The sequence below is a fragment of the Salmo salar genome, chromosome 04 (genome assembly GCF_965601325.2).
Source record: "Salmo salar chromosome 04, fSalSal1, whole genome shotgun sequence".
Classification (NCBI taxonomy): domain Eukaryota; kingdom Metazoa; phylum Chordata; class Actinopteri; order Salmoniformes; family Salmonidae; genus Salmo; species Salmo salar.
The window spans coordinates 71,283,952-71,311,494 of NC_138294.1; the positions used below are offsets into that span (position 1 = coordinate 71,283,952).

General features: G+C 40.9%; 1 protein-coding gene across 2 annotated transcripts in view; it reads left to right on the plus strand.

The window, feature by feature from the left end:
- Positions 1-27,543, plus strand: part of LOC106603663 (opioid-binding protein/cell adhesion molecule) — a 378,443-nt gene that overhangs the window by 178,218 nt on the left and 172,682 nt on the right. The window contains exon 2 of one of the 2 annotated variants that reach the window (XM_014197611.2): positions 3,699-3,774. In XM_014197611.2, coding sequence (XP_014053086.1) covers positions 3,699-3,774 — 76 coding nt within the window. Of the gene's footprint in view, positions 1-3,073; positions 3,775-27,543 lie in introns of those variants that run through there. The other variant, XM_014197610.3, reaches the window with a different exon arrangement.

Below are 27,543 nucleotides of genomic sequence, written 5' to 3' on the forward strand. Positions count from 1 at the left end.
ATCCTAACAGACCAAAGACAGGAAATTTTTACTGGGATTAAATGTCAGGAATTGTGAAAAACTGAGTTTAAATGTATTTGGCTAATGTGTATGTAAACTTCCGACTTCAACTGTACACACTACCGTTCAAAAGTTTGGGGTCACTTAGAGACTTCCTTGTTTATGAAAGAAAAGCACATTTTTTGTCCATTAAAATAACATCAAATTGATCAGAAATGCAGTGTAGACATTGTTAATGTTGTAAATTACTATTGTAGCTGGAAATTTATGATTTTTGATGGAATATCTACATTGGCTACAGACAGGGGCGGAAATCCCGGGGAGGACGGGGGGGACACGACCCCCCCATCCTGGGAAAAATATGATTTGTCCCCCCCAATATATCACTGAAACATAACTATGTAATTTAAATAATATCAATAATACGCAATGAAAGCAATTGTGCTGATTATAGACACTTAATAGTGCGTTTTTAAGTTTCAAAAGATTGCGACCCCCCCACCCTTTGCCTCACAATGGTTTGATCCACTGCCAGTTCCTTAGCTTGCTAGGTAACGTAGAGGTCGTATCTACTGTCTGAAAGGCACTCAATGCACGTAACTGACGTGAGGTTAATCCAGTCAATCGCGCACACACGCTAGCTGAATATGCAGAGCTAGCGCGCAAATATTAACTATTAAGCTAGCTAGTACCTATTCCATTTATGTGGCGTCGTCAAAGATGGAATCTTTGCTATCGTCAATTTATTCCAAGATCAGCATGCATGTAAGTTAGTGCTTCAAAGTCCCTGTGATAAGGTTAGCGATAAACTGAACAGAACTACACTCTCTTCTACCATTGTCTTAAATATATTTAATGGTCTCGTTGCAAAAGCTAAATTGTCGCAAGGGAACTTTTATTTATATATTTTATTTCACCTTTATTTAACCCGGGTAGCAAAGATTATAGCAAACACCACTGAATTGGTGCTCGCAAGCTTTGCAAATTCAGCTATTGTTAGAAGCCAGCCAATATGAAACAAACGATTAAAATTACAAAAGGTTGCAGCATATGTTGTGTAAATGGTGAACTCATACAGCTGTCAACTCTTGTCACTGCAATCCGTTTCACATTTGCTAGCTACCTTTTAGATCGAAGCCCATATAGAATGATAGAAGATAAGATGATAGAAGCCCATCTCCTACTGTAAATAACCTACATACTGTGTGTGTGTAGCCAACTAGGTAGAAAAATGGCAGAAAAATGGCAGAAAAAAGACGGACATCAGAGTATTTTTCAGTACACCAAAACGCAAAGTAAGAACCCTAGTAGCCTAATATCTCAAAGACTAGTTGATAAAATGTTCATAAGAAAGAAATGAAATTCTAATGGAAATGTTTCACAATGATGTCATTAGGCAGAGCAGGCAACAGATGGCACACAGACAGCAGAGTTGGGGACAGATATGCAGGGACAGACTGGCAGAGACAGGGAGTCTCAGGTAAGTTTGTTGAGTCTTTGTTTGGCAACATTATGAAAGGTTCTCAATTTTTTTTACTTGTAAAATAGGAACAGAATTGGAAAATGCCATGGATACCCCCACTCTCAACTTAAACTGGTGACTGAACTAAGATTTGTTAAAGGCAATGGTATTGCTGTTGTGATTCGTTGTGTAGTTTTGGGTACCGGTAGTTAGGAGTACGGCATATATATTTACCCTATTAAACGTAGGCTATGTGTTACAGCACTACTTTTGGTGTCCCCCTCAGGAATTGCTCTTGAGAAAATTTAATGTAATTGTCCCCTCCAAAGTTGATATCAGATTTTCGCCCCTGGCTACAGAGGCCCATTATCAGCAACCATCACTCCTGTGTTCTAATGGGACGTTGTGTTAGCTAATCCAAGTTTATAATTTTAAAAGGCTAATTGATCATTAGAAAACCCTTTTTCAATTATGTTAGCACAGCTAATGATGGCTATTCCATGCGAGAAATTGCCAAGGAACCAAAGATCACGTACAATGCTGTGTACTACTCCCTTCACTGTATTTCTGATCAATTTGAAGTTATTTTAATGGACAAAAAATGTTATTTTCTTCAAAAACAAGGACATTTCTAAGTGACCCCAAACTTTTGAACGGTAGTGTATATATTTAAAAATGTTTAAACCCAGACAGCTTTTAGGGAAACACCTGTGACCTCTCGTTGGGTTAACCCACGGAAGAAGTGTAGCCAGCAGTTAAAGCTTAATTTCTTTCTGCATTGGTACTTTGTCTGGTGTAGAATGGTAGGCATAACTTTTGAAAGTACTATGCTCAGATTCCTATTATATGCAAAGGGGACAGTTTAGTTGCAAAGATGAACACATCTCTCTGTCCATTCTTAGCCTGAAATGTCGGGCATTTGTGTGGAATTTAAAAAAGATTCCAGCTTATATGTAAAATGACGTAGAATGGCATGAAATGTTTATAAAATGCTTTTTATTTACTCGAATCTGAAAATGTGATAGATTAATGTAATGCTTTCACTATAAAGGAAATCTTTCCACTCCTACTCTTGTTCAAGGTGGTCTGCGAACCCACAACCTTCTGGCCCGCAGCCCTGTGCGCTATCAAATTACCCGCATTACCATGTCATGCTTCCAACACCAGGAATCGTTTCTAACACTGCAGAAGGCTCTTGTCGGTCCAAGACGTGAGAGTAAATGGTAGACATGTTCTCTGCTATCCACTTTGTTTAAATTGTTATTTGGGGTATATAGGAGGGTCACTTTTTTTCAAGCTTTCATGGAGAGTTTAGCAAAAATATATTTTGCTGGAGGTAGTGTAATCCATTTTCATTTCTGAGAGGTCCGATTTTCTCCATGTAAACCTTACAATAAATAACGTTTACTCCCTTAGGCAACCCGATTGACCTATTCATTGTGGTGGTTATTGTCATTATAACGCAGACTAAGATATAGTTTAAAGGACATATACAGCCTAGCCTATAGATGTATCTCTACAAATCACTTGCTTGATCATCCACTGGGGTATTAAAAATAGCGGGAGTAGGGATGCTGCGCGGATGGCTCACATGGTTTAATAACCTGCGCAGGGGAGAACTGCAGACTTGGCTGTACGCGAGGCACACACTCGAATCAAGGAGTGATTTCACCTGATTCCGCGGTGCTGGCTGGTTGGTGGATTTAGTTTATGTACTTGATAAATAAGGATACAAAACTGATTTCAGAGCATACTTGTTTCTAGAGTCACTGCAGTGTTGTGCTGTATCGGGAGAACTACCCAAGTGGAGACTTTGCTGATGCATCTTTGTGCGAGCATCCATCTCTTGGCGATTACAAATAACATACACAAAGCTGGGGATACGGTCTACATCAGCTTTCAGAAAACACACATCGCTTTTTTCCTCTGAAGCTTGTTGTAGCTGGAAATCTCTTGGAGATAGGCTACTAGAGGCACAGATATAGCTTACTTTTTGATATTCTCACCTTATAGTTGAGACAAGCAAATAGAGGTCGACCTCCAACCACAACAGCATTTCGAGTGGAGTTGAATTTCTGTGGGCATCACAATTTCGCACGGAGCAAGGAGTATTTGACATTCAAGTTTCCGTGGAAGTTGCGCACTGACGGAAAAATGGGCATTTGTGGTTATTTTGTGGCGCCTTGGAAATGCCTTGTTGTCATCGGTGTAAGACTGTTATTCCTTGTACCTGCAGGAGTGCCAGCGAGGAGCGGGGATTCTTTTTCTAAGGACAACATCACTGTCAGACAAGGGGACAGTGCCGTCTTAAAGTAAGTCATTTAATTTGTACCTTATTTCAATGCTTTCAAAGTCATTGGTTCGGCGAATCATGCCATATTGCGTGCTGGAGGACTATAATAGTCGAAAACACGTGCCAATTTTGGGGGGGAATTCATTACATGTGTTCTTAATATCCACAAATATCCTTCGCAAGCATGATGTGCAATATGTTATTATTTATAATATATAATTAACTCTAACTGCGTCATTCTTTCATAATCTCAAGCAAGCACTATAGCATGCAACACGCGGATTTACCTCTATTTTTGTCGTTCCATGTTATAGATAAGGTTAATGTCATTTTAATATTTTTAAGGATGCTGTGCTGTGGGCATAGATACTGATATCGATGTGTGGGTAGGGGGTGGGATGGGGTCGTCAGCTGATCATAATGCAATATTATAATATATTAACTGTTGTGGAATTGTTGTGCAAACATTTTGATTATCCAGTAACAGAATAGAAGACATTAGATTATTCCATTATTTGTAACCAATCATGTCTGCAACCCATACAAAATGTATACAGCTCTCTCTGTCAGTGAGTGAGAGCGATAGAGATGTGATCAAATCCTATCTGAATCTCCCAATTCATGAAAGACATAAGCGAAGGGGGCAGAGCTGACAAAGTGTGTATTCATGCCTTGGGTGACTGAAGGAAAAGTGGATCTTATGTCACATTCCAGCCTGGTTTTGCTAAGAGCCTGGCACCATACAAAGTAGGAGCCATTCTGGAGAAAGAGAGCGTTGCCTGTGGTGGCCACTCCTGGACACATACTGGAGTCTTGGAGAGCCATCCTTGAGAGAACTTCATTTTGACCATAAAACAAAGCTGGCAACCTTAAATGGTGTTAATCGGCAGGCCAGGGATGATTAGCTGGCCAGTAGGGTATGAGGGCCAGGTTGGGAACTGGGGTTAAGACCTGTACTCTTGAGAGGTACCATGAGTAACCACAGATTGATTACATCTGCATTAAAATGCTACTCTTTGAGTTTGTTAAATGCCATTGACACTTGTATTGGAACCGGGTGATATGGTCAGATGAGATGAAAATAGAGCTCTTTGGCCACGCACACCAGTGATGTGTTCGGCCTTGAAAGAAGGATGCATATGCAGAAAAGAACCTCATACCTACTGTAAAATATGGTGGTGGTGGATCTTTGATGTTATGGGGCTGTTTTGCTTCCACTTATCCTGGGGCCCTTGTTAAGGTCAACATCATCATGAACTCTACCAAGTACCAGGATATTTTAGCTAAAAACCTGGTTGCCTCTGCCAGGAGGCTGAAACTTGGCCACAAGTGGATCTTCCAGCAAGACAATGACCCCAAGCATACAACAAAATCCACAAATAAATGGTTAATTAGCAGCAAAATCAACATTTTGTGATGGCCATCTCAGTCCCCGGACCCCATTGAAAACCTGTGGTTTGAATTGAAGAAGGCAGTACATAAGCACATACCTAAGGATATCAAGAATATCAGATCCCTCCCAATGTGTTTTCCAATCTCATAAAACATTATAGAAAATGTTTTATGAGAAAATATTATTGAAAAAGGCTAAGTGCTGTTATCCTCACAAGAGGTTAGTTAAGTGATGTTATCCTCACAAGGGGTGAGTATTGAAAACAGGGGTGCCAATCATGTTCACCACTATCTTTTTTAGATTATTATTGTTGACCAAAATATTTTTCTGAGCAATTGTATTAGTCGCCTATACAAAAATATAATTTTCCCATTTTTGAAGCATTCAATATAGCTAGCGCAGTATTTGTATTATTTATGTTATACAGTCTTTATCAAGGGTGCCAATCATTTTAGGTTGCCAGCTTTGTTTTATGGTCAAAATGAAGTTCTCTCAAGGATGGCTCTCCAAGACTCCAGTATGTGTCCAGGAGTGGCCACCACAGGCAACGCTCTCTTTCTCCAGAATGGCTCCTACTTTGTATGGTGCCAGGCTCTTAGCAAAACCAGGCTGGAATGTGACATAAGATCCACTTTTCCTTCAGTCACCCAAGGCATGAATACACACTTTGTCAGCTCTGCCCCCTTCGCTTATGTCTTTCATGAATTGGGAGATTCAGATAGGATTTGATCACATCTCTATTGCTCTCACTCACTGACAGAGAGAGCTGTATACATTTTGTATGGGTTCCAGACATGATTGGTTACAAATAATGGAATAATCTAATGTCTTCTATTCTGTTACTGGATAATGAAAATGTTTGCACCACAATACCACAACAGTTAATATAATATTGCATTATGATCAGATGACGACCCCATCCCACCCCCTACCCACACATCGATATCAGTATCTAAGCCCACAGCATTCTTAAAAAGATTACAATTACATTAACTGAATCAATAACATGGAACAAATGATTTTGGAAGGAGATGTTTCAAGAGCAGATGTCCACATACTTTTGGTCATGTAGAGTATGTAGAGTATATATTTTAAATATTCTTTACTGCAACCGCCAACCACAGTAGGACTCAGGAGCCTGCTCTCAATGAGTGTAGACAGCCTGCTGCTGCCTGTTGCCACTCTGCTAATCATCAGATGAGGAGAGGAAGTAACTGAGGGGCCCTGGCTTAATTGGGTAGCTGGTTAATAAAATAAATTGCATAATAAATACATGTGACTGGTCAACTATGTGAGTCAGGGGCTGGCCCCAAGCCCGTAGAGGGCCCATGAGGCAAAAAACATAAATATAGAAATTATATACATATTTGTATTATTATAATTTTTTATCCAATCACAGGAGCAGGCTCTCAATGTTCAAAATACACCAGGCAGCATAATTTAGCCACAGAGAATCAATATAAAAAAATAACTGTGGATTAGGTTTTATCACAAGCATATACAGGTATCTGCCAAAATAAAGGAAACACCAACATAAAGTATTTTAAAAAGGTGTTGGGCCACCATGAGCTGCAAGATCAGCTTCAATGCACCTTGGCATAGATTCTACAAGTGTACCCAAACCATGCCAGGAAAATGCACCCACACCACAACATACAATTGTCATGACTTGCCATCCTGGATGGAGATCAAAGGTGCCGGCTAACCAAAGGTTTCAAGACGCCCTCTCCTGGGGGAGTTGGCCAGTTTTATGACGGTCGTAAATACCTTGCAGGAACTATCTCTCCTTGACCATGCAGTATTGAGGGGAAAGAACCCTTTTGTTACAAGGAGATTCCTCCTGCCAAAACTACAACATCCTAAAAAGGATAATGGAACAATATTTCCAACACAAAGAATGTGGGAAATGGTCGGGAGGGACTTAAAGAACTATTATGTCAGATAATTTATTGTTTGGTGATATCGGCAGGTAGCCTAGGGGGCGGCAGGTAGCCTAGTGCATTGGGCCAGTAACCGAAAGGTTGCTGGATTGAATCCCCGAGCTGACAAGGTAAAAATATGTAATTCTGCCCCTGAACAAGGCAGTTAACCCACTGCTCCCTGGTAGGCCGTTATTGTAAGTTATAATTTGTTCTTAACTGACTTGCCAAGTTAAATAAATGTTAAAATGAAAAAATATCATTAAAGACATAACGGAAACATTGGAACTTTAAGAGCTTTCACAATATTTGTCAGTTACATCTAAGTGTTGTAAAATGTATATGATTAAATATACAACTATTTGTGAGAAGATTAAATGTGATTTTAGCATTCTAAATGCAATTGTTTTTCATGTAAAGTTTTACCCAGTCAGTAACCACGCCCACGTGAGCACAGACATTATGCCAAAAGGATGAAACACCACTTTTTCCCAGAGTGTTTATAAAAGGACTCCTAACGAAATGTACATTAGACCAGACAGCGTGGAGCGGTGGCTACACGGCTGGCAAATTGACTGTTGTACTCATGGGTACACTAGCAATGGATGTCAGTCCTGATCTGAATGGGAAGTGCCATCTATGGATTATATTTCTATGTTTGGTTGCGGCTGTCGTTTTGCCTTTTGCAGATTTCAAAATATAATTGCTGGAAAAACGAACGTTTTGGAAAGCAAATGTCTTCTGCTGAAAGGAGAAGACTAATCTGTCTGTAGAACCAACATTTTTTGCTAACAGCAGCACTGTATTTCAAAGTAACTTATCTATTCCCATGACGAGCGCACCGGTCATCACCGTGAGTAAACTATGGCTTCAACTTCTTCATTAAATGAGTCAGTGTGCCACTGGAAATTGTATTTAGTACCCTACTGTCGGCTATGATATACACTGAACAAAAATCTAAACGCAACATGGACAGTGTTAGTCCCATGTTTCATGAGCTGAAATAAAACATCCCAGATATTTTCAATACACACAAAAATCTTATTTCTGTAAAATGTTGTGCACAAATTTGTTTACATCCCTGTTAGTGAGCATTTCTCCTTTTCCAAGACAATCCATCTACCTGACAGGTGTGACATATCAAGAAGATGATTAAACAACATGATCATTGCGCAGGTGCACCTTGTGCTGGGGACAATGAAATGCCACTCTAAAATGTTCAGTTTTGTCACACAACACAATGCCACAGATGTGCAGTTGGCATGCTGACTGCAGGAAAGTCCACCAGAGCTATTATCAGAGAATTTAATGTTAATTTCTCTACCATAAGCCGTCTCAAACATCGTTTTAGAGAATTTGGCACTACGTCCAACCGGCCTCACAACCGCAGACCACATGTAACCATGCCTGCCCAGGATATCCACATCCGGCTTCTGCACCTGCAGGATCGTCTGAGACCCGAAGAATATCTGCACAAACTGTCAGAAACCGTCTCAGGGAAGCTCATCTGCATGCTCGTCATCCTCACCAGGGTCTTGACCTGACCACAGTTGGGTGTCGTAACCGACTTCAGTGGGCAAATGCTCACCTTCAATGGCCATTGGCATGCTGGAGAATTGTGCTCTTCACGGATGAATCCGATTTCAACTGTACTGTATGGCATTGTGTGGGCGAGCAGTTTTCTGATGTCAATGTTGTGAACAGAGTGCCCCATGGTGGTGGTAGGGTTATGGTATGGGCAGGCATAAGCTACGGACAACTAACACAATTGCATTTTATCGATTGCACTTTGAATGCACAGAGATACAGTGATGAGATCTTGAGGCCCATTGTCGTGCCATTCATCCGCCACCATCACCTCATGTTTCAGCATAATAATGCATGGCCCCATGTAGCAAGGATCTTTACACAATTCCTGGAGCTGAAAATGTTCGTTCTTCCGTGGCCTGCATACTCACCAGACATGTCACCCGTTGAGCTTTTTTGGGATGCTCTGGATCGACGTGTACGACAGCGTGTTCAAGTTCCTACCAATATCCAGCAACTTCGCTCAGCCATTGAAGAGGAATGGAACAACATTCCACAGGCCACAATCAACAGCCTGATCAACTCTATGTGAAGGAGATGTGTCGTGCTGCATGGGGAAAATGGTGGTCACACCAGGGACTGAATGGATTTCTGATCCACACAGCTACTTTCTTTTTTTAAGATATCTGTGACCAACAGAAGCATATCTGTATTCCCAGTCATGTGAAATCCATAGATTAGGGCCTAGTTAATGTATTTCAATTGACTGATTTCCTTATATGAACTGTAACTGAATAAAATCGTTGAAATTGTTGCATGTTGCGTGTATATTTTTGTTCAGTGTATATACTGTGTGTGTGTGTATATACACACACACACACACACACACACACACAGTTGAAGTCGGAAGTTAACATACACCTTAGCCAAATACATTTAAACTAAATTTCACAATTCCTGACTTTTAATCCTAGTAAAAATTCCCTGTGGTAGGTCAGTTAGGATCACCACTTTATTTTAAGAATGTGAATTGTCAGAATAATAGAAGAGAGAACGATTTATTTCAGCTTTTATTTCTTTCATCACATTCCCAGTGGGTCAGAATTTTACATACACTCAATTAGTACTTGGTAGCACTGCCTTTAAATTGTTTAATTTGGGTCAAACGTTTCTGGTAGCCTTCCACAAGCTTCCCACAATAAGTTGGGTGAATTTTGGCCCATTCCTCCTGACAGAGCTGGTGTAACTGAGTCAGGTTTGTATATGTCTACTTGCTCGCACACGCTTTTTCAGTTCTACCCACACATTTTCTATAGGATTGAGGTCAGGGTTTTGTGATGGCCACTCCAATACCTTGACTTTGTTGTCCTTAAGCCATTTTGCCACAAATTTGGAAGTATGCTTGGGGTCATTGTCTATTTGAAAGACCCATTTTAATGACCAAGCTTTAACTTCCTGACTGATGTCTTGAGATGTTGCTTCAATATATCCACATAATTTTCCTACCTCATGATGCTATCTATTTTGTGAAGTGCACCAGTCCCTCCTGCAGCAAAGCACCCCCACAACATGATGCTGCCACCCCCGTGCTTCACCGTTGGGATGGTGTTCTTCGGCTTGCAAGCCTCCCCCTTTCTCCCTCCAAACATAACAATGGTCATTATGGCCAAGCAGTTCTATTTTTGTTTCATCAGACCAGAGGCCATTTCTCCAGAAAGTACAATCTTTGTCCCCATGTGCAGTTGCAAACCGTAGTCTGTCTTTTTTATGGCGGTTTTGGAGCAGTGGCTTCTTCCTTGCTGAGAGGCCTTTCAAGTTATTTGGAAATAGGACTCGTTTTACTGTGGATATAGATATTTTTATACCTGTTTCCTCCAGCATCTTCACAAGGTCCTTTGCTGTTGTTGTGGGATTGATTTGCACTTTTCGCACCAAAGTACATTCATCTCTAGGAGACAGAACACGTCTCCTTCCTGAGCGGTATGAGAGCTGCGTGGTCCCATGGTGTTTATACTTGCGTACTATTGTTTGTACAGATGAATGTGGTACCTTCAGGCGTTTGTAAATTTTTCCCAAGGATGAACCAGACTTGTGGAGGTCTACAATTTTTTTTAGTTGAGGTCTTGCCTGATTTCTTTTGATTTTCGCATGATGTCAAGCAAAGAGGCACTGAGTTTGAAGGTAGGCCTTTATGTACATCCACGGGTACTCCTCCAATTGACTCAAACTATGTCAATTAGACTATCAGAAGCTTCTAAAGCCATGACATAATTTTCAGGACTTTTCCAAGCTGTTTAAGGCACTGTCAACTTAGTGTATGTAATCTTCTGACCCACTGGAATTGTGATACAGTGAATTATCAGTGAAATAATCATTCTGTAAACAATCGTTGTAAAAATTACTTCTGTCATGCACAAAGTAGATGTCCTAACCGACTTGCCAAAACTATAGTTTGTTAACAAGAAATTTGTGGAGTGGTTGAAAAATGAGTTTTAATGACTCCAACCTAAGTGTATGTGAACTTCCGACTTCAACTGCAGGTTTCCTCACGGACATAACAGCAAAACTGAACGAGCTCAACTATGAGCTTCAGGGAAAAGACAAAGACGTGGCACACATGACCAGCGCTGTCAATGCCTTTAAGGCCAAGGTGGATGTGTGGGCCTCAGCTGAGGAATGGAAGGCTGGTGTACTTTCCAAACCTGGAGAAAATGTCGCAAAACATTGGAAACAAAGATGCTTTTCTCCCACAAGAATTCTGTGCCCACCTGGAGAAACTGGCATCCAAATTCAACAGGCGCTTTCAGGAGTTAAATGACATAGGGGAGGTTGTTGCATTTATCTCAAACCCTTTCCTCCCCATTGAGATTGATGTGTCCGCCAGATTCCAGCAAGTATTTGCTTTACCAATCAGAGTTGACATGGACATAATTGAAATGCAAAATGACATCGAGTTGAAAGCAAGATCAAGAGAAAGTGACTTTTGGGGTAAGCACTGAAAAGTTTCCCCTCCTTTCATCCTGCGCACTTAAGGTGAAGGCCTACTTTGGATCAACATATCTCTGTGAGATTGCCTTTTCACAGATGAAAATAATCAAGTCAAAGAACAAGTCTATTAGTTAGACAAGACATCTCACAGACAGTGTCAGACTTGCTGTATCAAACTATGAGCCAGACTACAGAGCGCTTGCTGATGGTGTGCAATCACAGCCGTCACATTGAATGTGTGTGGGGAGGGGATCTCATCTCATCCTCAGAGTGAGTGAGTATTGCCAGTTTGAAATCTGTTGTAGGCTTCATTGTTTACAAAAGGATATGATATGTGTTGTAAACTCAGCAAAAAAAGAAACGTCCCTTTTTCAGGACCCTGTCTTTTAAAGATAATTCGTAAAAATCCAAATAACTTCACAGATCTTCATTGTAAAGGGTTTTAATACTGTTTCCTATGCTTGTTCAATGAACCTTAAATAATTAATGAACATGCACCAGTGGAATGGTTGTTAAGACACTAACAGCTTACAGACGGTAGGCAATTAAGGTCACAGTTGTGAAAACTTAGGACACTAAAGAGGCCTTTCTACTGACTCTGAAAAACACCAAAAGAAAGATGCCCAGGGTCCCTGCTCATCTGCGTGAACGTGCCTTAGGCATGCTGCAAGGAAGCATGAGGACTGCAGATGTGGCCAGGGCAATAAATTGCAATGTCAGTACTGTGATACACCTAAGACAGCGCTACAGGGAGACACAACGGACAGCTGATCGTCCTCGCAGTGGCAGACCACGTGTAACAACACCTGCACAGGATTGGTACATCCGAATATCACACCTGCGGGACAGGTACAGGATGGCAACAACAACTGCCCGAGTTACACCAGGAATGCACAATCCCTCCATCAGTGCTCAGACTGTCCACAATAGGCTGAGAGAGGCTGGACTGGGGGCTTGTAGGCCTGTTGTAATGCAGGTACTCACCAGACATCACCGGCAACAACGTCGCCTATGGGCACAAACCCACCGTCGCTGGACCAGACAGGACTGGCAAAAAGTGCTCTTCACTGACGAGTCACGGTTTTGTCTCACCAGGGGTGATGGTCGGATTTGCGTTTATCGTCAAAGGAATGAGCGTTACACCGAGGCCTATACTTCGGAGATTGAGGGTCTATCATGGTCTGGGGCGATGTGTTACAGCATCATCGGACTGAGCTTGTTGTCATTGCAGGCAATCTCAACGCTGTGCATTACAGGGAAGACATCCTCCTGCCTCATGTGGTACCATTCCTGCAGGCTCATCCTGACATGACGCTCCAGCATGACAATGCCACCAGCCATACTGGTCGTTCTGTGCGTGATTTCCTGCAAGACAGGAATGTCAGTGTTCTGCCATGGCCAGCGAAGAGCCCAGATCTCAATCCCATTGAGCACGTCTGGGACCTGTTGGATCGGAGGGTGAGGGCTAGGGCCATTCACCCCAGAAATGTCCGGGAACTTGCAGGTGCCTTGGTGGAAAAGTGGGGTAACATCTCACAGCAAGAACTGGCAAATCTGGTGCAGTCCGTGAGGTGGAGATGCAGTGTAGTACTTAATGCAGCTGGTGGCCACGCCAGATACTGATTGTTACTTTTGATTTTAACCACCTTTGTTCAGGGACACGTTATTCCATTTATGTTAGTCACATGTCTGTGGAACTTGTTCAGTTTATGTCTCAGTTGTTGAATCTTGTTATGTTCATACAAATATTTGCACATGTTGAGTTTTCTGAAAATAAACGCAGTTGACAGTGAGAGGACTTTTCTTTTTTTGCTGAGTTTATGTTGTTCAAAAAGGGAAAGTGAATCAGTTCTGTACATGATTGGCTTAGGCCTGTAATTGACTGATTTGAGGTAATATATAAATGGTGAATGACTAATAGGCCTGTGGAAATATTGAGAAATGTAATATGACTGTTATAAAATGTTGAATGATAGTTGCACTTCTGATTATACTATTTGTAAGATTAAATTAATACTTATCGTGTGACTGACAGGTAACAAAATAAAGAATGTCAAAGTGGAACTATATTGTGGCCTTGTTTTTTTGTCAATTTTTGCAAGTGGTAGATCTTGGTTTACATTTGGACTTGAGATGTGATCTTATGCTTGAAAAGGTTGGTGACCACTGCCCTAGAGTCATACTCAGATTGCCATTACTTAAAGATCTAAAACATAATAGCCATTTGAAAAGGCTGAAGACATGAAGTCAAATGTGTCTGCCTAGGAAAAGGGCAAAGTAATGCTAGCAATATATGTATATTCTAACTTTGGCTACCACATGTTTCAGGAAATAGTACAGAGGCTCAGCTTCCGATAAGAGTGCACTTTAACCACTGTCACCAGCAAAGAAAATTGCAACCTTGAGGAAATGTGGCCTTTTAGAAATTTGTCAGCCATACTCACAACAAGTGTCTTTGCTGTTGCTGGTGTCCTCTGTCACCCATAACCAGTGGCAAAGACCTGCATGAACACAAAAGCAAAGAGACACACAAAAAAAGTTTTATTTTTAGCTAAACTGCACAGAAAAATCACAAGTATCAATCAGTGGAGGCTGCTGAGGGGAGGACGGCTAATAATAATATCTGGAACGGAGTAAATGGTATGGCATCAAACACATGGAAACCATGTGTTTGATGTATTTGATACCATTCTCCCAATTAAGGTGCCACCAACCTCCTGCGGTATCGGTGATACATGTATTGGAATTACCAACAAAACCAAGGAGTGCACAAGAAAATAGTATTTGATTTCAATGTTTGTGCTAATACGCCTTGTTCGACTTCCTGTCTGTGGCAGCATGGCGCCCGTATTGCGAGGCTGATTAGCTAGGACAAACAGGTGTTTGTAATCCTTGTCTGATTTTGTTCTGGGGAGGCGGGTAGCATCTAACTGGATTCATTACTTTCTTTTGCACTGCTTGGTGTAAAAGGATGGCGATTTAGTAAGAACTGTCTACCGATTAGACATACCTTCTGGCGTGGAAAAAGTGTTGCTTAACTGGTACATGCACAGGTTCAGACTTATGTTTTATTCTAGGTCTGTATTCTGGGCTAACCAGGATATTGCTGCAGCAAAAAGTAAAGTAGGCAACTGCTGCAGGTAATTGTAATCACTGTCCAGCGGCAATAATATATACCAGTAGTTGAAATCTTAGATAGTAATAAAATGGAATCAAATGGTCAGTAGAATTCATCTTGCACAATTCAGAAATTAAAAGCTCACATTTCAATCACATCGGAAAATTTTTTCTCCACATGACATTGATGATCTCGTCATGGTTTAGAAACAAAGGACCATTCATTCGACCATTCCTCGAAGAACAAAAAGACAACCAGAGAATCAATGCTTTGTTATATCAAACATTCAACAAGACATTGGGAATTGGAAAGGACCATTCAATAAGACAACTGGAAGCACAGCAGAAAATCGATTATGAACCAAATGCATAGCAATTCAATGGATGAGAAAACCCTTTGAGATGGATGTGAACACTGTGTGGGACAATAACCATATTATCCTAGACTCCTGCAATATGCAATGATTAGTGGCGTGTATTCATGGGTGCCAAGGGAAGCCCAAAAAAATGTACAAAAAAATATATAAAAACAATGTGTATTTCGTCTCTGTGTTAAATAATTTTTCTTCAATTCAAAGAGGCTAAATGTATCTCACCGGAGAAAGCATACGAGTGAGCAAAACAGCGCCCCTCTGTCTCTATGTCTTGCCCATCTATCTGATGTTGTCTGGTAAAAAAGACTATGACATTGTTGCCGCCCGTAGCATTGAATGCAAGGGAAGCCAGCGATCATTTGGCCTCCCTTGATCACATCACATCTAAAGCAAAACGCAATTGACATAAAAAATTTAAATTGTTGCATCTTGTTGTGTCATTGTTCTCTAGTGGCTATCTAGCTAAAATTGGCCCTCCTAAATTAACCATGGATGAAGATAGGGATTTGTACTTCTGGTTTTTCTTCATTTTCCATACTGGCCAATGATTATAAACGGCGATTCGGATTCTACCATAAATTCATATATTGTGACCCTGGCCTAACAGGATGGAAGTTCAATATGTAGCTAGATTTAGTAGGCTAATGTTAACTAGCTGGCTCATCGTTGCCCATGAAAGGAAGTGTTGAGGAAATTACCACCAGGGACACCGGAGGTCAATCTTAAATTAATAATTCTTTATTATCAGCAAGCTGGAGAGGTTCCAACAAACTTAATGCACCAAGCCGTACACGTCTGTCAGGAGCTCCGTCGGGGCAGTCCCGTTAATTCCCTTATATGCTGCTTACACAGACAAGTTATATTTGCATGATTTGCATTATTGATAATTAATTCATAATTAATGTTTGGTTCATGTATGTAACCGACCAATAGCTCACGAGGCTTCTGCTCTCCAAGCTGAGACATTGAAACTGAGATATCCCTTTCCATTCTCAAAGCAAGGTTCTGGGCAAACTGCCAAATTTCTTATACTGATGGTGAGGATTCCTCCCAAGTACAGTCAGTCACTTGCATGAACCCAGTCGAATTGGTTATTAGAAAAGCACAAACATAACATTTTCCTTCACAGAAGTTAGGCTAGCGAGCAAGCATTTTAGCCATGTAGCCTAGGACAACATAAATGAAAAACCTGTACTGTATGACAACATGAAAGAGAGGAGGATGGCATTAGCGTTTCTCTACAAGTAGGGTGAGTCAACATGTTTTTTCTACTTGCACGCACGCATACACAAATCAGAACCATGGACAGCCACATCATATTTAGCTTACGTTGATAGGTGTCACTGTATTAGACAAAGCATTGGTGATTTTATGATGTTGAAATGGTGCAGGAATAGTGAAGGCAGCTCCTATTTTCTTTGCGACTTGCGTTAACTCTCAGTGGTTCTGTAATGGCCGTCTTCAGAATGAGACCAAGGTGCAGCGGAGGATGTGTATTCATCTTTGAAATGTAATGTAAAAAGAGAACACTTTACAAAAATAAACAAAAGACGACAGCCAAACAGTCCTGTCAGGAATAAACTCTAAACAGAAAACAATCACCCACAAACCCCAAAGGAAAAACAGGCTGCCTATGTATGACTCCCAATCAGCAACAACGAACTACAGATGTTCCTGATTGGGAGCCACACACGGCCAACCAAAGAAACAAACCAACATAGAAAAATAAACATAGAATGCCCACCCATGTAACACCCTGGCCTAACCAAAATAGATAACAAAAAAAAAACCTCTCTATGGCCAGGGCGTTACAGGTTCTAAATCAATAGTTGTTTAGTAGTCCGAAAATGTGTGAAAAATGTACTTGCTTAACCATGATGTAAGTCATCTAACTGTTTGTTACATGCAATATGCTTTGTGGACTGCTCTTTGGTGTTGTGATGAAACAAAGGTGTGGTTGAATTTATTCTTCCACTGTGTCTTCTTATTGTCTGAGCCTTAGGTCTATATATCACATTGGCAACAGGTTAAAGAGCAAACAACAAAATTATCACAACACATAGGCTGTATTATGGAATCATATTCTGGGTAAGTGGGTTATGCTTGCTGTTGAGAACACAGGATAGAAAGGTTACTGGAAATCAGTATTATGAATATAATTCACCCAAATGAACAACCATTCTATGCTTTGAAACCCTTTGAGCCTCAACATTGCAATGGGGGGGGGGGGGGGGGGTACACCCTTAGTACACCCTTAGTACATTAAATAATTGTTCAAGGCCAAGAGTGAGAATCAATATCACAGGCCTAACTTTGGGCCATAATTGACTTGTAACCGTAAGAAAAGTTAATCAGCATTGGAGTCAGATTAAAACAATTGGTACAGATCATCATGTCAAACTTGTTAGGTAACGGACATACATTGAAGGCCTCGTACGACAAGTATGCCCTCACACAAACATGCATCTGGAACACCGATGCCCAATTCCCTGCAGAGGTGTAAAGCCCATGGCAGAATCCAACATTATGCCTTCATATTCATGATATAAAGAAATCTATTAACCTTTGGAAGAAATACGAGGGAATTACCAAGAGGGGCCTGTTGTATTGTGCAAGATTAATACGACACTCATTAGAGACGATCCCAGAAATTACATCAAGTGGAACATTAGACATTTTGTTGTTTTTACAACCAGCATAGGGATTTCAATATAAACTGTAGGGAATTACTTTTTAAATTGTTTTGAAGGAATAAAAAAAAAAAACTTTACAATAAACTTTGAATTTCCCTCTCCAGAAAGATAAATCACATGTAACAATATGGCCTCCTAGCATTTTCATTCTGCAGTGTTTGGTACTCACAAGTTCACCTGGTTGGGTTGGTACAATTGTTAAGACAGAAAATAATAATTTCAACCTAACTGACTCTTGCTCCTTTACAATCCCACAAAAGCAATAGTTTGAAAAAGCATTCCAGTCAGACCAGCAGCAGACAATGACCTTTTCTCAATTACCTTTTCTCAAAGTCCACCATCCGCCGTCCTCTTCTTGCCTCCTTTTGAAAGAGGTAAAAGGTAATTGAGGAGTGGTGACGAGGAGAAGGATCATGGACGGAAATGTGCTTGTTTGAAATGACATGGTCCTCTACTCACGTGTCATCAGGACAATGATGTTTACAGAGGTGGATCACAAAATAAATGTGTAAAGTAACAAAAATAAATTAAGTTAGTTGTGCAATACATTTTATAGATAAAGCAATAAGTAGCATATTGTTTTTAAACATATTATATCAAAACTTCTGCAGTAGGATACGCTCGTGCATCTTTGCCAAATGGAGGCTATCAAGGAGGGGAGGACCATCTTCCATTTGCCTATTAACGAATTGACACAATCCGCGAGCACTTATCGGTTTCCGGGTCACGGAGGAGAGAGGACAGAGGAGAGAGGATGGACTTTTGCCCAAACGAGAACTACCAATGTGTGAAGAATCAAAATGGCTGCCCAACAACATGTGGCAGCAGCCATTGCCAAAGCCAGGCTTTTGACTAGCGGGGCATTTAAGCCCTGAACAACGCCTGACAGACAGTTGGTCTGCCAGGCTCCGTGCCGCCCCCAAGACCTGAGCCAATCACAGCAGGGCTGCTTAGCATGCTAACTCGGCTATCTAGTCTTGTGATCTAGCTAGGTAGTCTTGTGAGTTATCAATGCTGGTTGTTAGCCTGCATAATTTATATGTGTATAGAGTATATTTATAAGGGAGACTTCATGTTTTGTGGACAATATTTACATTTAAAGAGGGGTGAGCTCCACTCCTTACAGGCTGATCATATTCCCTTTCAGCCTCAGAGCTTGATGAGATTCAATAGCAAATTCAGAGACGGATAAATCAGGATGCTGCCTTGTAGGATGTTTCATTAACAAAGCTCCTTGCAGGCATATTAGCTGTTAAAGTGCCTTATAGGCTGATGCATATGATCCAGTGGGAGAGCTCTATTCCTGGCAGGCTGATCAGATTCATTAGCATTCTCAATGTCTGATTAGTTGGTCTTGTAGGCTGTCACAAGGGGAGTTATGGCTTGAAATTGTCAACCCTGTTACAGTCAACCCTGTCACTTTAATAGTTACGTTTATAGTCACTTTTCTTAATTTAACCTCTTAAGATGGGAAAACAGTTTTTTTGTGACAATGTTACAATTAGGTGAAATAAATTACACTACCCAGATTACACTATATTTGTAGAATCACATATCTTACTGAATTCCCTTATTATCTCTGTCTGTGTGTTGTGAATGTCAGAGCACAAAATAGAAAATGTCCCTTTTGATAATATCGACCAATGAGAATTGGCAGCTGGAGGCATTTACACATGCAGGCCAGGTACATCCTCTTCAATTTGGTCACACTGTCCATTGGATCCAAGGAACGAGCAGATGGTCACCGGGCTCCGGTTGCCATTATTAGCTTGGCTGGATATGAGTTATCATTTTTATGAGGCCAAATTACTCAGAGTATTAAAAAAAATAAAGTGTTGAACATGCAGAGGCGCCACACACCCCCTGATGCTTAAATGAGGGTGTCATTAGCTTAAGCTGCTGGGCTCTAAAGGCTTGATTTTAATGTTGGTTGCCGAGCAGTCAGCAATCAAACCGTTTTTTAAGGATAACATTTGCACCATAATAAACAAAAAGTTGAAAATATGTGAGGAACATTGAATGGAAAATGCGCATTAAACATTTGTAAAGATATTATACAGAGCTTTGAGTCACCATTTATCTTACCCATAAATGTTGTTAGGCAAAATCATGTCACGATCAAGCTAAATTCTACATTGACGAAGAGTGACAATAGTGTTTTTGGCTCTAAGTCTTATTTGACATTATCTGGACCAAAATATTTCAATTATAGTGAAATAGTAGGACCCAAAGTTGCATCTAAATATGTTGGAGTCAGTGTTTTGCAGCAGTTTGTAAGGTACTCAGAACTGATGGTGCATTACTGGTGCCTCAGCATCACCAAGTTAATAAAGTGGTGGTGATATCTTACCTTCGTCATTCTTTGCATTTTGGAAGGGTTTTGCATCAATGAAACCAACAACCTTCAACTGTTTTGTTCAAAGGAAGGTAAATCAACTTTATAGGGAGATGCTGTACAAGCAGTTATTAGATATTATCCATGAGTGCCTTTTTTTATGGGGTTTACATCTCTGAAAGAGCATCAAGTAATCTGAGCACACATCAGTCTTCTGTTGGTGCCTACTGTGACATCCATCTTACACAAGTTAGGTTTCAGCTTTTTCGTGTTGTCGTAAATCACGGAGATCGAGTCATACATTTTTTATATCAGGCCACCTATGCACTACAATGCAATCCTAGCTGCTCCTCTTCTGATGCCAGCCCGCATCCATTATGTCCTGTCCTCGCTTCCCATTCCTACTGCATGTTTAGTTGCACCTTTCCAACATAATTAATTCTCATTAGTGGCAACACCTTCATGTCACTTTCCCCCGGCTAATTGTCTCTCTTCGCCACCTGCACTCTCCTCCTAGTTGGCTCACTGCACTTTTTTACTTACTTTCTGCCCAACTTTTTTTCTTCTGACTTTTATTGACCTTTTATACGTACCGAGACCAATTTTCATGGTCGAACAGAGGCCTATTGTGGTTAAACAAGGATGTCTGCTAACAGTATACAACTTGTTATCTGTGCAGCGGCAGTGTTACCAAATACTGGCTGTTGACTGAATTCATTATATGTGATAACCTCAATTCAATAGGTACAGTACAATGCAAAATGTTTAACCATATCTTTGCAACTCAGATGAGTTCGATAGAGATATGGCCCTGGGCGAGTTGAAGTGAGGGGGAATTTAAGTTTGAGTAGGTGTCAGTAAGAATCCAATGTAACACCATTACACCTTTGCGCTGTACAACCCCCTCCTTTGCCGTGATCCGCCAAAAACTCTAAAGCATGTTTTATTTGTTAGATTCACCCAGAAAAATACCTTTTCACCGTACAGTATATTTGTGTTTTCAATCAATAGTATTTTATTGAATCATAATTTATTTAATCATGGGCAGTATATAACCCTGTTATCAAATTACCATAATAACTTTATTGAAACAATGCTTTGAATGTCTTTTCATGAATTAATTATCCGGAAACAATCAAAATACACTCCTAATTTAACGATGTGCGCTGAGAGTTAGGAAGCATTTTCAGGGAGTGAGTGTTGTAATAAATAAATGAAACATAATACAAAACAAGAAACAATGACACCTGGGGAAGGAACCAAAGGGAGTGACATATATAGGGCAGGTAATCAAGGAGGTGATGGAGTCCAGGTGAGTGTCATAATGCGTATAACGATAGTGACAGGTGTGCGCCATAACGAGCAGCCTGGTGACCTAGAGGCCGGAGAGGGAGCACACGTGACAGTACCCCCCTCCCCGACACATGGCTCCAGCCACAGGACGCTGACCAAGATGATGATCCCGGGGATCAGGAGCAGACTGGTCACCTCTGCTAAGGCGCAGGAACCTGTCGATCCAGCTGAGGCGCGGGAGCATGGCGACCTAGAGCGCTGAAGAGAGAGCATACGTGACAGTACCCCCTCCCTGGGCGTGTTCGGCTCCAGCCGCAGGACGCCAACCACAGGGACGATCCCGGGGATCAGGAGCGGACCGGTCGCCTCCGCTGAGGCGCAGAAACCTGATGAACCGGCTGGGGCGTGAGAGCCTGATGAGCTGGCTGAGACCTCCCCGGTTGCCTAAGTCGAGGCACGGGAACCTGTTCACCCAGCTGAGGCACGGGAACCTGTTCACCCAGCTGAGGCACGGGAACCTATTCACCCAGCTGAGGCACGGGAGCCTGTCGAGCCCGCTGAGGCACGGGAGCCTGTCGAGCCCGCTGAGGCACGGGAGCCTGTCGAGCCCGCTGAGGCACGGGAGCCTGTCGAGCCCGCTGAGGCACGGGAGCCTGTCGAGCCCGCTGAGGCACGGGAGCCTGTCGAGCCCGCTGAGGCACGGGAGCCTGTTCACCCAGCTGAGGCACGGGAACCTGTTCACCCAGCTGAGGCACGGGAACCTGTTCACCCAGCTGAGGCACGGGAACCTGTTCACCCAGCTGAGGCACGGGAACCTGTTCACCCAGCTGAGGCATGGGAGCCTGTCGAGCCAGCTGAGGCACGGGAGCCTGACGAGCCAGCTGAGGCACGGGAGCCTGACGAGCCAGCTGAGGCACGGGAGCCTGTCGAGCCCGCTGAGGTATGGAAACCCGTTGAACCCGCCAAGGCGTGGGAATTCGACAAACCGGCTGAGGCCTCCCAGGTAGTTCCGGTTCTGACACCCGGACCCGACATCAACTCCAAAACAAAAAAAAACACTCCCTGATGCTTCCCTTTGGTGAGGCGTTATTCTGTAACAATGTGCGCTGAGAGTCAGGAAGCAAGTTCAGGGAGTGAGTGTTTTTAATAAATAAACAGAACATACTACAAAATAAGAAACACGAACAACGCACAGACATGAAACAGAAATAATAACACCTGGGGAAGGAACCAAAAGGAGTGACATATTAAGGGCAGGTAATCAAGGAGGTGATGGAGTCCAGCTGAGTGTCATAACGCGCGTAACAATGGTGACAGGTGTGCGCCATAACGAGCAGCCTGGTGACCTAGAGGCCGGAGAGGGAGCACACGTGACACCTAAACCCTGCACATGACATTGACACATCCACAGCAAACATAGTGACCAAAGGCCAAAACTGCAATATTAGACAGTTATGACATTGACACATACTGTATCCACAGCAAATTTAACTTATTGACCAAAGGACCAAAAAACTATATTAGAAGGTTATATGATAATGACACATACCCTCAGCAAATGTATTGACCAAAGGCCCAAAGATAAAACATTTTTACCTTATACAGTTACACTTCGGTCCTGTGTTCACTTATAGACCGAGAGACAGGATGGAGGGAGGATGTTGACTTACCAGAGGAATGATTACAGGCACATTTAATTCAGTCCCCTATCATGCCGTGTAATGATAACAATTAGTACATGTAGTTAGAATCAGGAAGTCAAGACAATGGGATCATTAATCATGATTGCAATTAACTCCCTCCGCAGTAATGAATCTATTGATCTTCTAACCGTTCCTGTGCATTATTTCACTTCTGTTTCCTTTACTGTACATTTATTGGTATGATGTTACTGTATGTGTTCGATGAGGGAAATTACAAATTACACTTCTGTTGCTAATTACAAAAATGTTCTATTATATTCTATGCATTTTGCTAACCAGCAAGTAAAAAATTTGGTCACGCATTATGTACATTAGGCCTAGCTGTGTGTGAGAATGCAGAGAGATTTTTTTTATTTCAAAAGTCAGGTGTGCTAATAAGAATCTGGATGCACACTGTCTATCTCACACCATCCTCATTTACTCTTAGCTGTCACATGCATCAACAGCATGTATTCAATTAAATTCAGATGTTCTGAGAATGTTTCATATGTGAAGCAATTTACAGCAAACTTCTATTCCTCTAATATTTTATATAGCCAAGTATTAGTTTGACAAATGAGTAGCTAAACATAGACATACATATTATCCAATTAAATGTGTCATGTCATCCACAGATAACCTTATGCTTTATTAGCAACACGTAATTGTGATATGATACAACAAGGAGCACAATCATATTGATACTGGATGAAATAGACACTCAATCAAACATAAGAGAACTGACAAGTATTCCCCCATGGGATATGTGAATTACCCATTTTACCCATCACTGGTGGTGCAGCTGTCATTTCAAAACAATGCAACAGAGGAACTTTTGTATGCTAGATACTGTATGTTACAGTATCTGGTTCTCCAATCAGTATCGGAATGTCCTCATTTAGCATACATTTGTCTTTGTTGAGTGTCTCACTGCACATAGTGTAGATTCTCTGACACACCCAAAACTTGTAGACTGCCAACAATTCTAAATAATGTAAGTAAAATTGACATTTTTGTTGTGGATACAATCAGTTATTTTCCATTGGTTGCCTAACTAGAAAGACTACATAGTCTACTTCAACAAATAAGAACTATTTCTAAAGCCAAGGACTTTATGAAAAAGAGAGTATGTCAAGAGAATAAGTGTTTGAATGTCAAAAAAGCTTGCCATCCTAAAATGAAAAAAATAAAAACAATAGGAAAAATTACACTATGGAAAAGACAAATCTTCAACTAAAGAAAACATTTGAACTGTCACATCATAGCTCTCTGTTGGCGCCTTTAACAGTCTCTGACACTGTAAAATGAACACTGGGACACCTGACTGTTTTTGTTGGAAATAGTCCAAGGTGGCATGTCATCCAAATATAAGAATATAATATCCCAGTACAGTGGCTATTTTAGCATGTAAATCTTGGTGGTGCAAACTCCCAAAAAGTTTTAGATGCTTGCCAGCAAAGACACAACCCAACAGTAAACAATACATTAACTGCACTATAACGGTGACAAAAGGTGCCCACAAATTGTTAGGACCTACATAAAGTGTCCCAACAGCAGTCCCTACACCTTACCACTGTTACACCTGGCTATCAGCGGAGCCTTGTCTGGCAGCCAAACAGTTCATTCAGCCTCAGTTACTGCCTTTTTAAAAACCATAGGTGATATGGCTGACTTGCTTCAATAAATATGGTTTCTACTGACTCCTTGTGGATTTGATTAACTCGATGAGAACCACATTCTCCTTCAATAATAACCAATGCTTATGATTTTTGACTATTGAACCATATTCAACTATTGAACCATATTACATTTATGTTCAGTAAATTCATAATATTTGTTATATCATTAACACTGCAAACAAACGAGCTGCGACGAGGTAGGCCTATTCGTTCAGAGAGATAGAGAGACTACCATTTGAAGTATTTTATTAGGCCTATGTGGTCTAAAAAGGAAGGAAAATACAATCACAAGGATCTGCTTTTATAGACAATATACTGATGCACAGACCCACGCAATATCAACTGAAATTACTCTACGTGGGTCTATTAGCATACTGAACCTTTTGTTGAATTTATTTTTTAAATGGGAAGAGACTGTGACTGGCAAACATGGTTACAGAGCCAACAACATTATATAGTATCCCCTCCTTGTGGAGAAAAGCACATGAGATAATTATAATACACAGTATGCAAAACAATGACATGCATCATTATAACATTGGTTAAATTGATGAATAAGATACTAATAAGATACACCTATATAAGCAATATAACAATTGAGATGTACAAACTATGGCATTAGGGAACAATTAGCGGATAAGAGGCAAGTCATCATTTCGATTAAGACATTGAGTGAGCTAAGACGGATGAAGTCGATATTCCTATTTGTTCAGCACTTTTGAAATGGACAGCGAGTGATGGGCCGTTCTTGCAGTGTTCTCCCTGTACACCGTAGGATAAATAACGGGGGCATATAAGCAGACAATGAAAGCTCTTACAATATTTGATGATGACATTTCTCTAAAACAGGCTTTAGGCTACATGTGCAAGTCAGAACAGTAAGCTAAATTCTGAGGGTCGAGACATGGGCTTCTAACAGCTTACTACATAACATACACTTAGTACGACTTGCTGTGTAATGTTTATGTCCAATTGCCAATGAGGACAGAAACATTTTATTTCGAATTTATCTTCATATGACAAGGATTGAAAAGGATTTGCCAGTAGATTGTCGACGTGATTCATGATGATGACTGCTTGTCTAGCTAGCTAGCTTGGTAGCTAAGATTTTGAAAGTATGATGTTGACAGGAACAGTCCAATCAAAGCTAAGGTAGATATAATGTGATTTTTATCTGTAGCCAATGACCTTCAGCCTTTTTGGACGGGCACTTCTACTGTAAATCTACTGTAAATCTATGGCAGCATGGGGGCTTGAACTGTACATTCTGCAGTAATGTAGTGTCCCCATGAGTGACAGAACACAGATCCAATCATGGTGCAAATAGAGATGATCACCAACGCCTACGCTCTGGCTGCCCCTCCACCACAAAAGCACCGAGCTAGACTGAAACACCTGTATTTTGGAACTGCTTTACTCAAGAAAGTGACCGTGTTTGTTTGCGGCTTTATTAACACAAGGAAAAAACATTGTTCACAAATTAATATGTGACACAAATGCGGTCTCAAAACAGGTGGGGCACCAGCCTTGAATGAGGCGTCACCACTGCCTTTAGAAACTCACTTTGTATAATAAATACCACATGCGAATACACGTAGTTAGGCATTACTGGCATGGGCGCATTGAACTGATGTGTTGCCTTTGCAAATTATTTCAAACAAGTATCAGCTGATGTTGCTCAATAATATGTATAGAAATGGATGTGGAAGTCAATTATCTGGGAAGGATTTCAAGCCACGTCGGACAAGTAAGTGACTGAGCCAACGGTTAAATTTAATTTATTTGCCTTTTATGAATCAACATTTTTTTTTATCACCGCTCTCATTTGGAAATCGTGTTAAAAAAAATAAATCCTGAATATCCCGCAAATTTTGAATAGCATTTAGACTAGATCTAATACACTAAAGTTGGTCAAACCATTGCTGTTAAAGATAATGAAATTACACATGTATTTTCCCTTGTATTTTCCAATCCGACTAACCACTGCACCATGTTTTGCCTTATTTTACAGGTTCTTTGATCTATTTTGCTAACCCCTTTTTACGAAGCATTAAGACACGTTTTGACCCAGTGGCTGTTAACATCCATTTTTTGAATTGATTATGCTTAGTCATGCTATGAGCTACAGCCAGAGTTTATGATATAGAATGAGAAAATAAATCAGATGCATCTATTCCAAAATTGGACCCATCTCTGTATTCCATTTTAAAATCAGTTTAACCAGGGTGTACACTATTTGATAACCATGTATGGATTCAATAATTCATAGAAATGCTCTATATTTTAGCCTAGCTGAACCACTACAGTGTATATGTGCTTCAGTGTAGAACATATGAGGTGAATAGAGGCAGATGCATACATTCATTCATGAGCAATGGTGAGTTCAATCAGCAGCATGAGTATGTCATTTTCACTGGTACGTTTGTAGACCTGGAGATGCTGTTGTGATTTATACATTCCCTGAAGAAAAGCCATTTCAATCCTGTCAAAGCAAATGAGGTGTAGCAGATTTTCGCCAAGCCACTTGTTCTGCTCGAAATAGCAAGAGGTTTCAAGACAAACTAAATATTGTATTTTTCATCCCCATCTTCCAATATGGTTGTCATAGTAGAACCTTAAATCAAATCCAATAGAATTATGACTTTAATTCTCTGCTAGCTGCTATATTGTCATGAGTCATTGGCTGGATGGAAAATTCCAGATAGAAATAGAAAAATTGTGATAATGTTTTTGTGCGTGATTAAAATTAATTAAAAGCTGTATGACTTTGTGTGCTTGACTTGTTCAA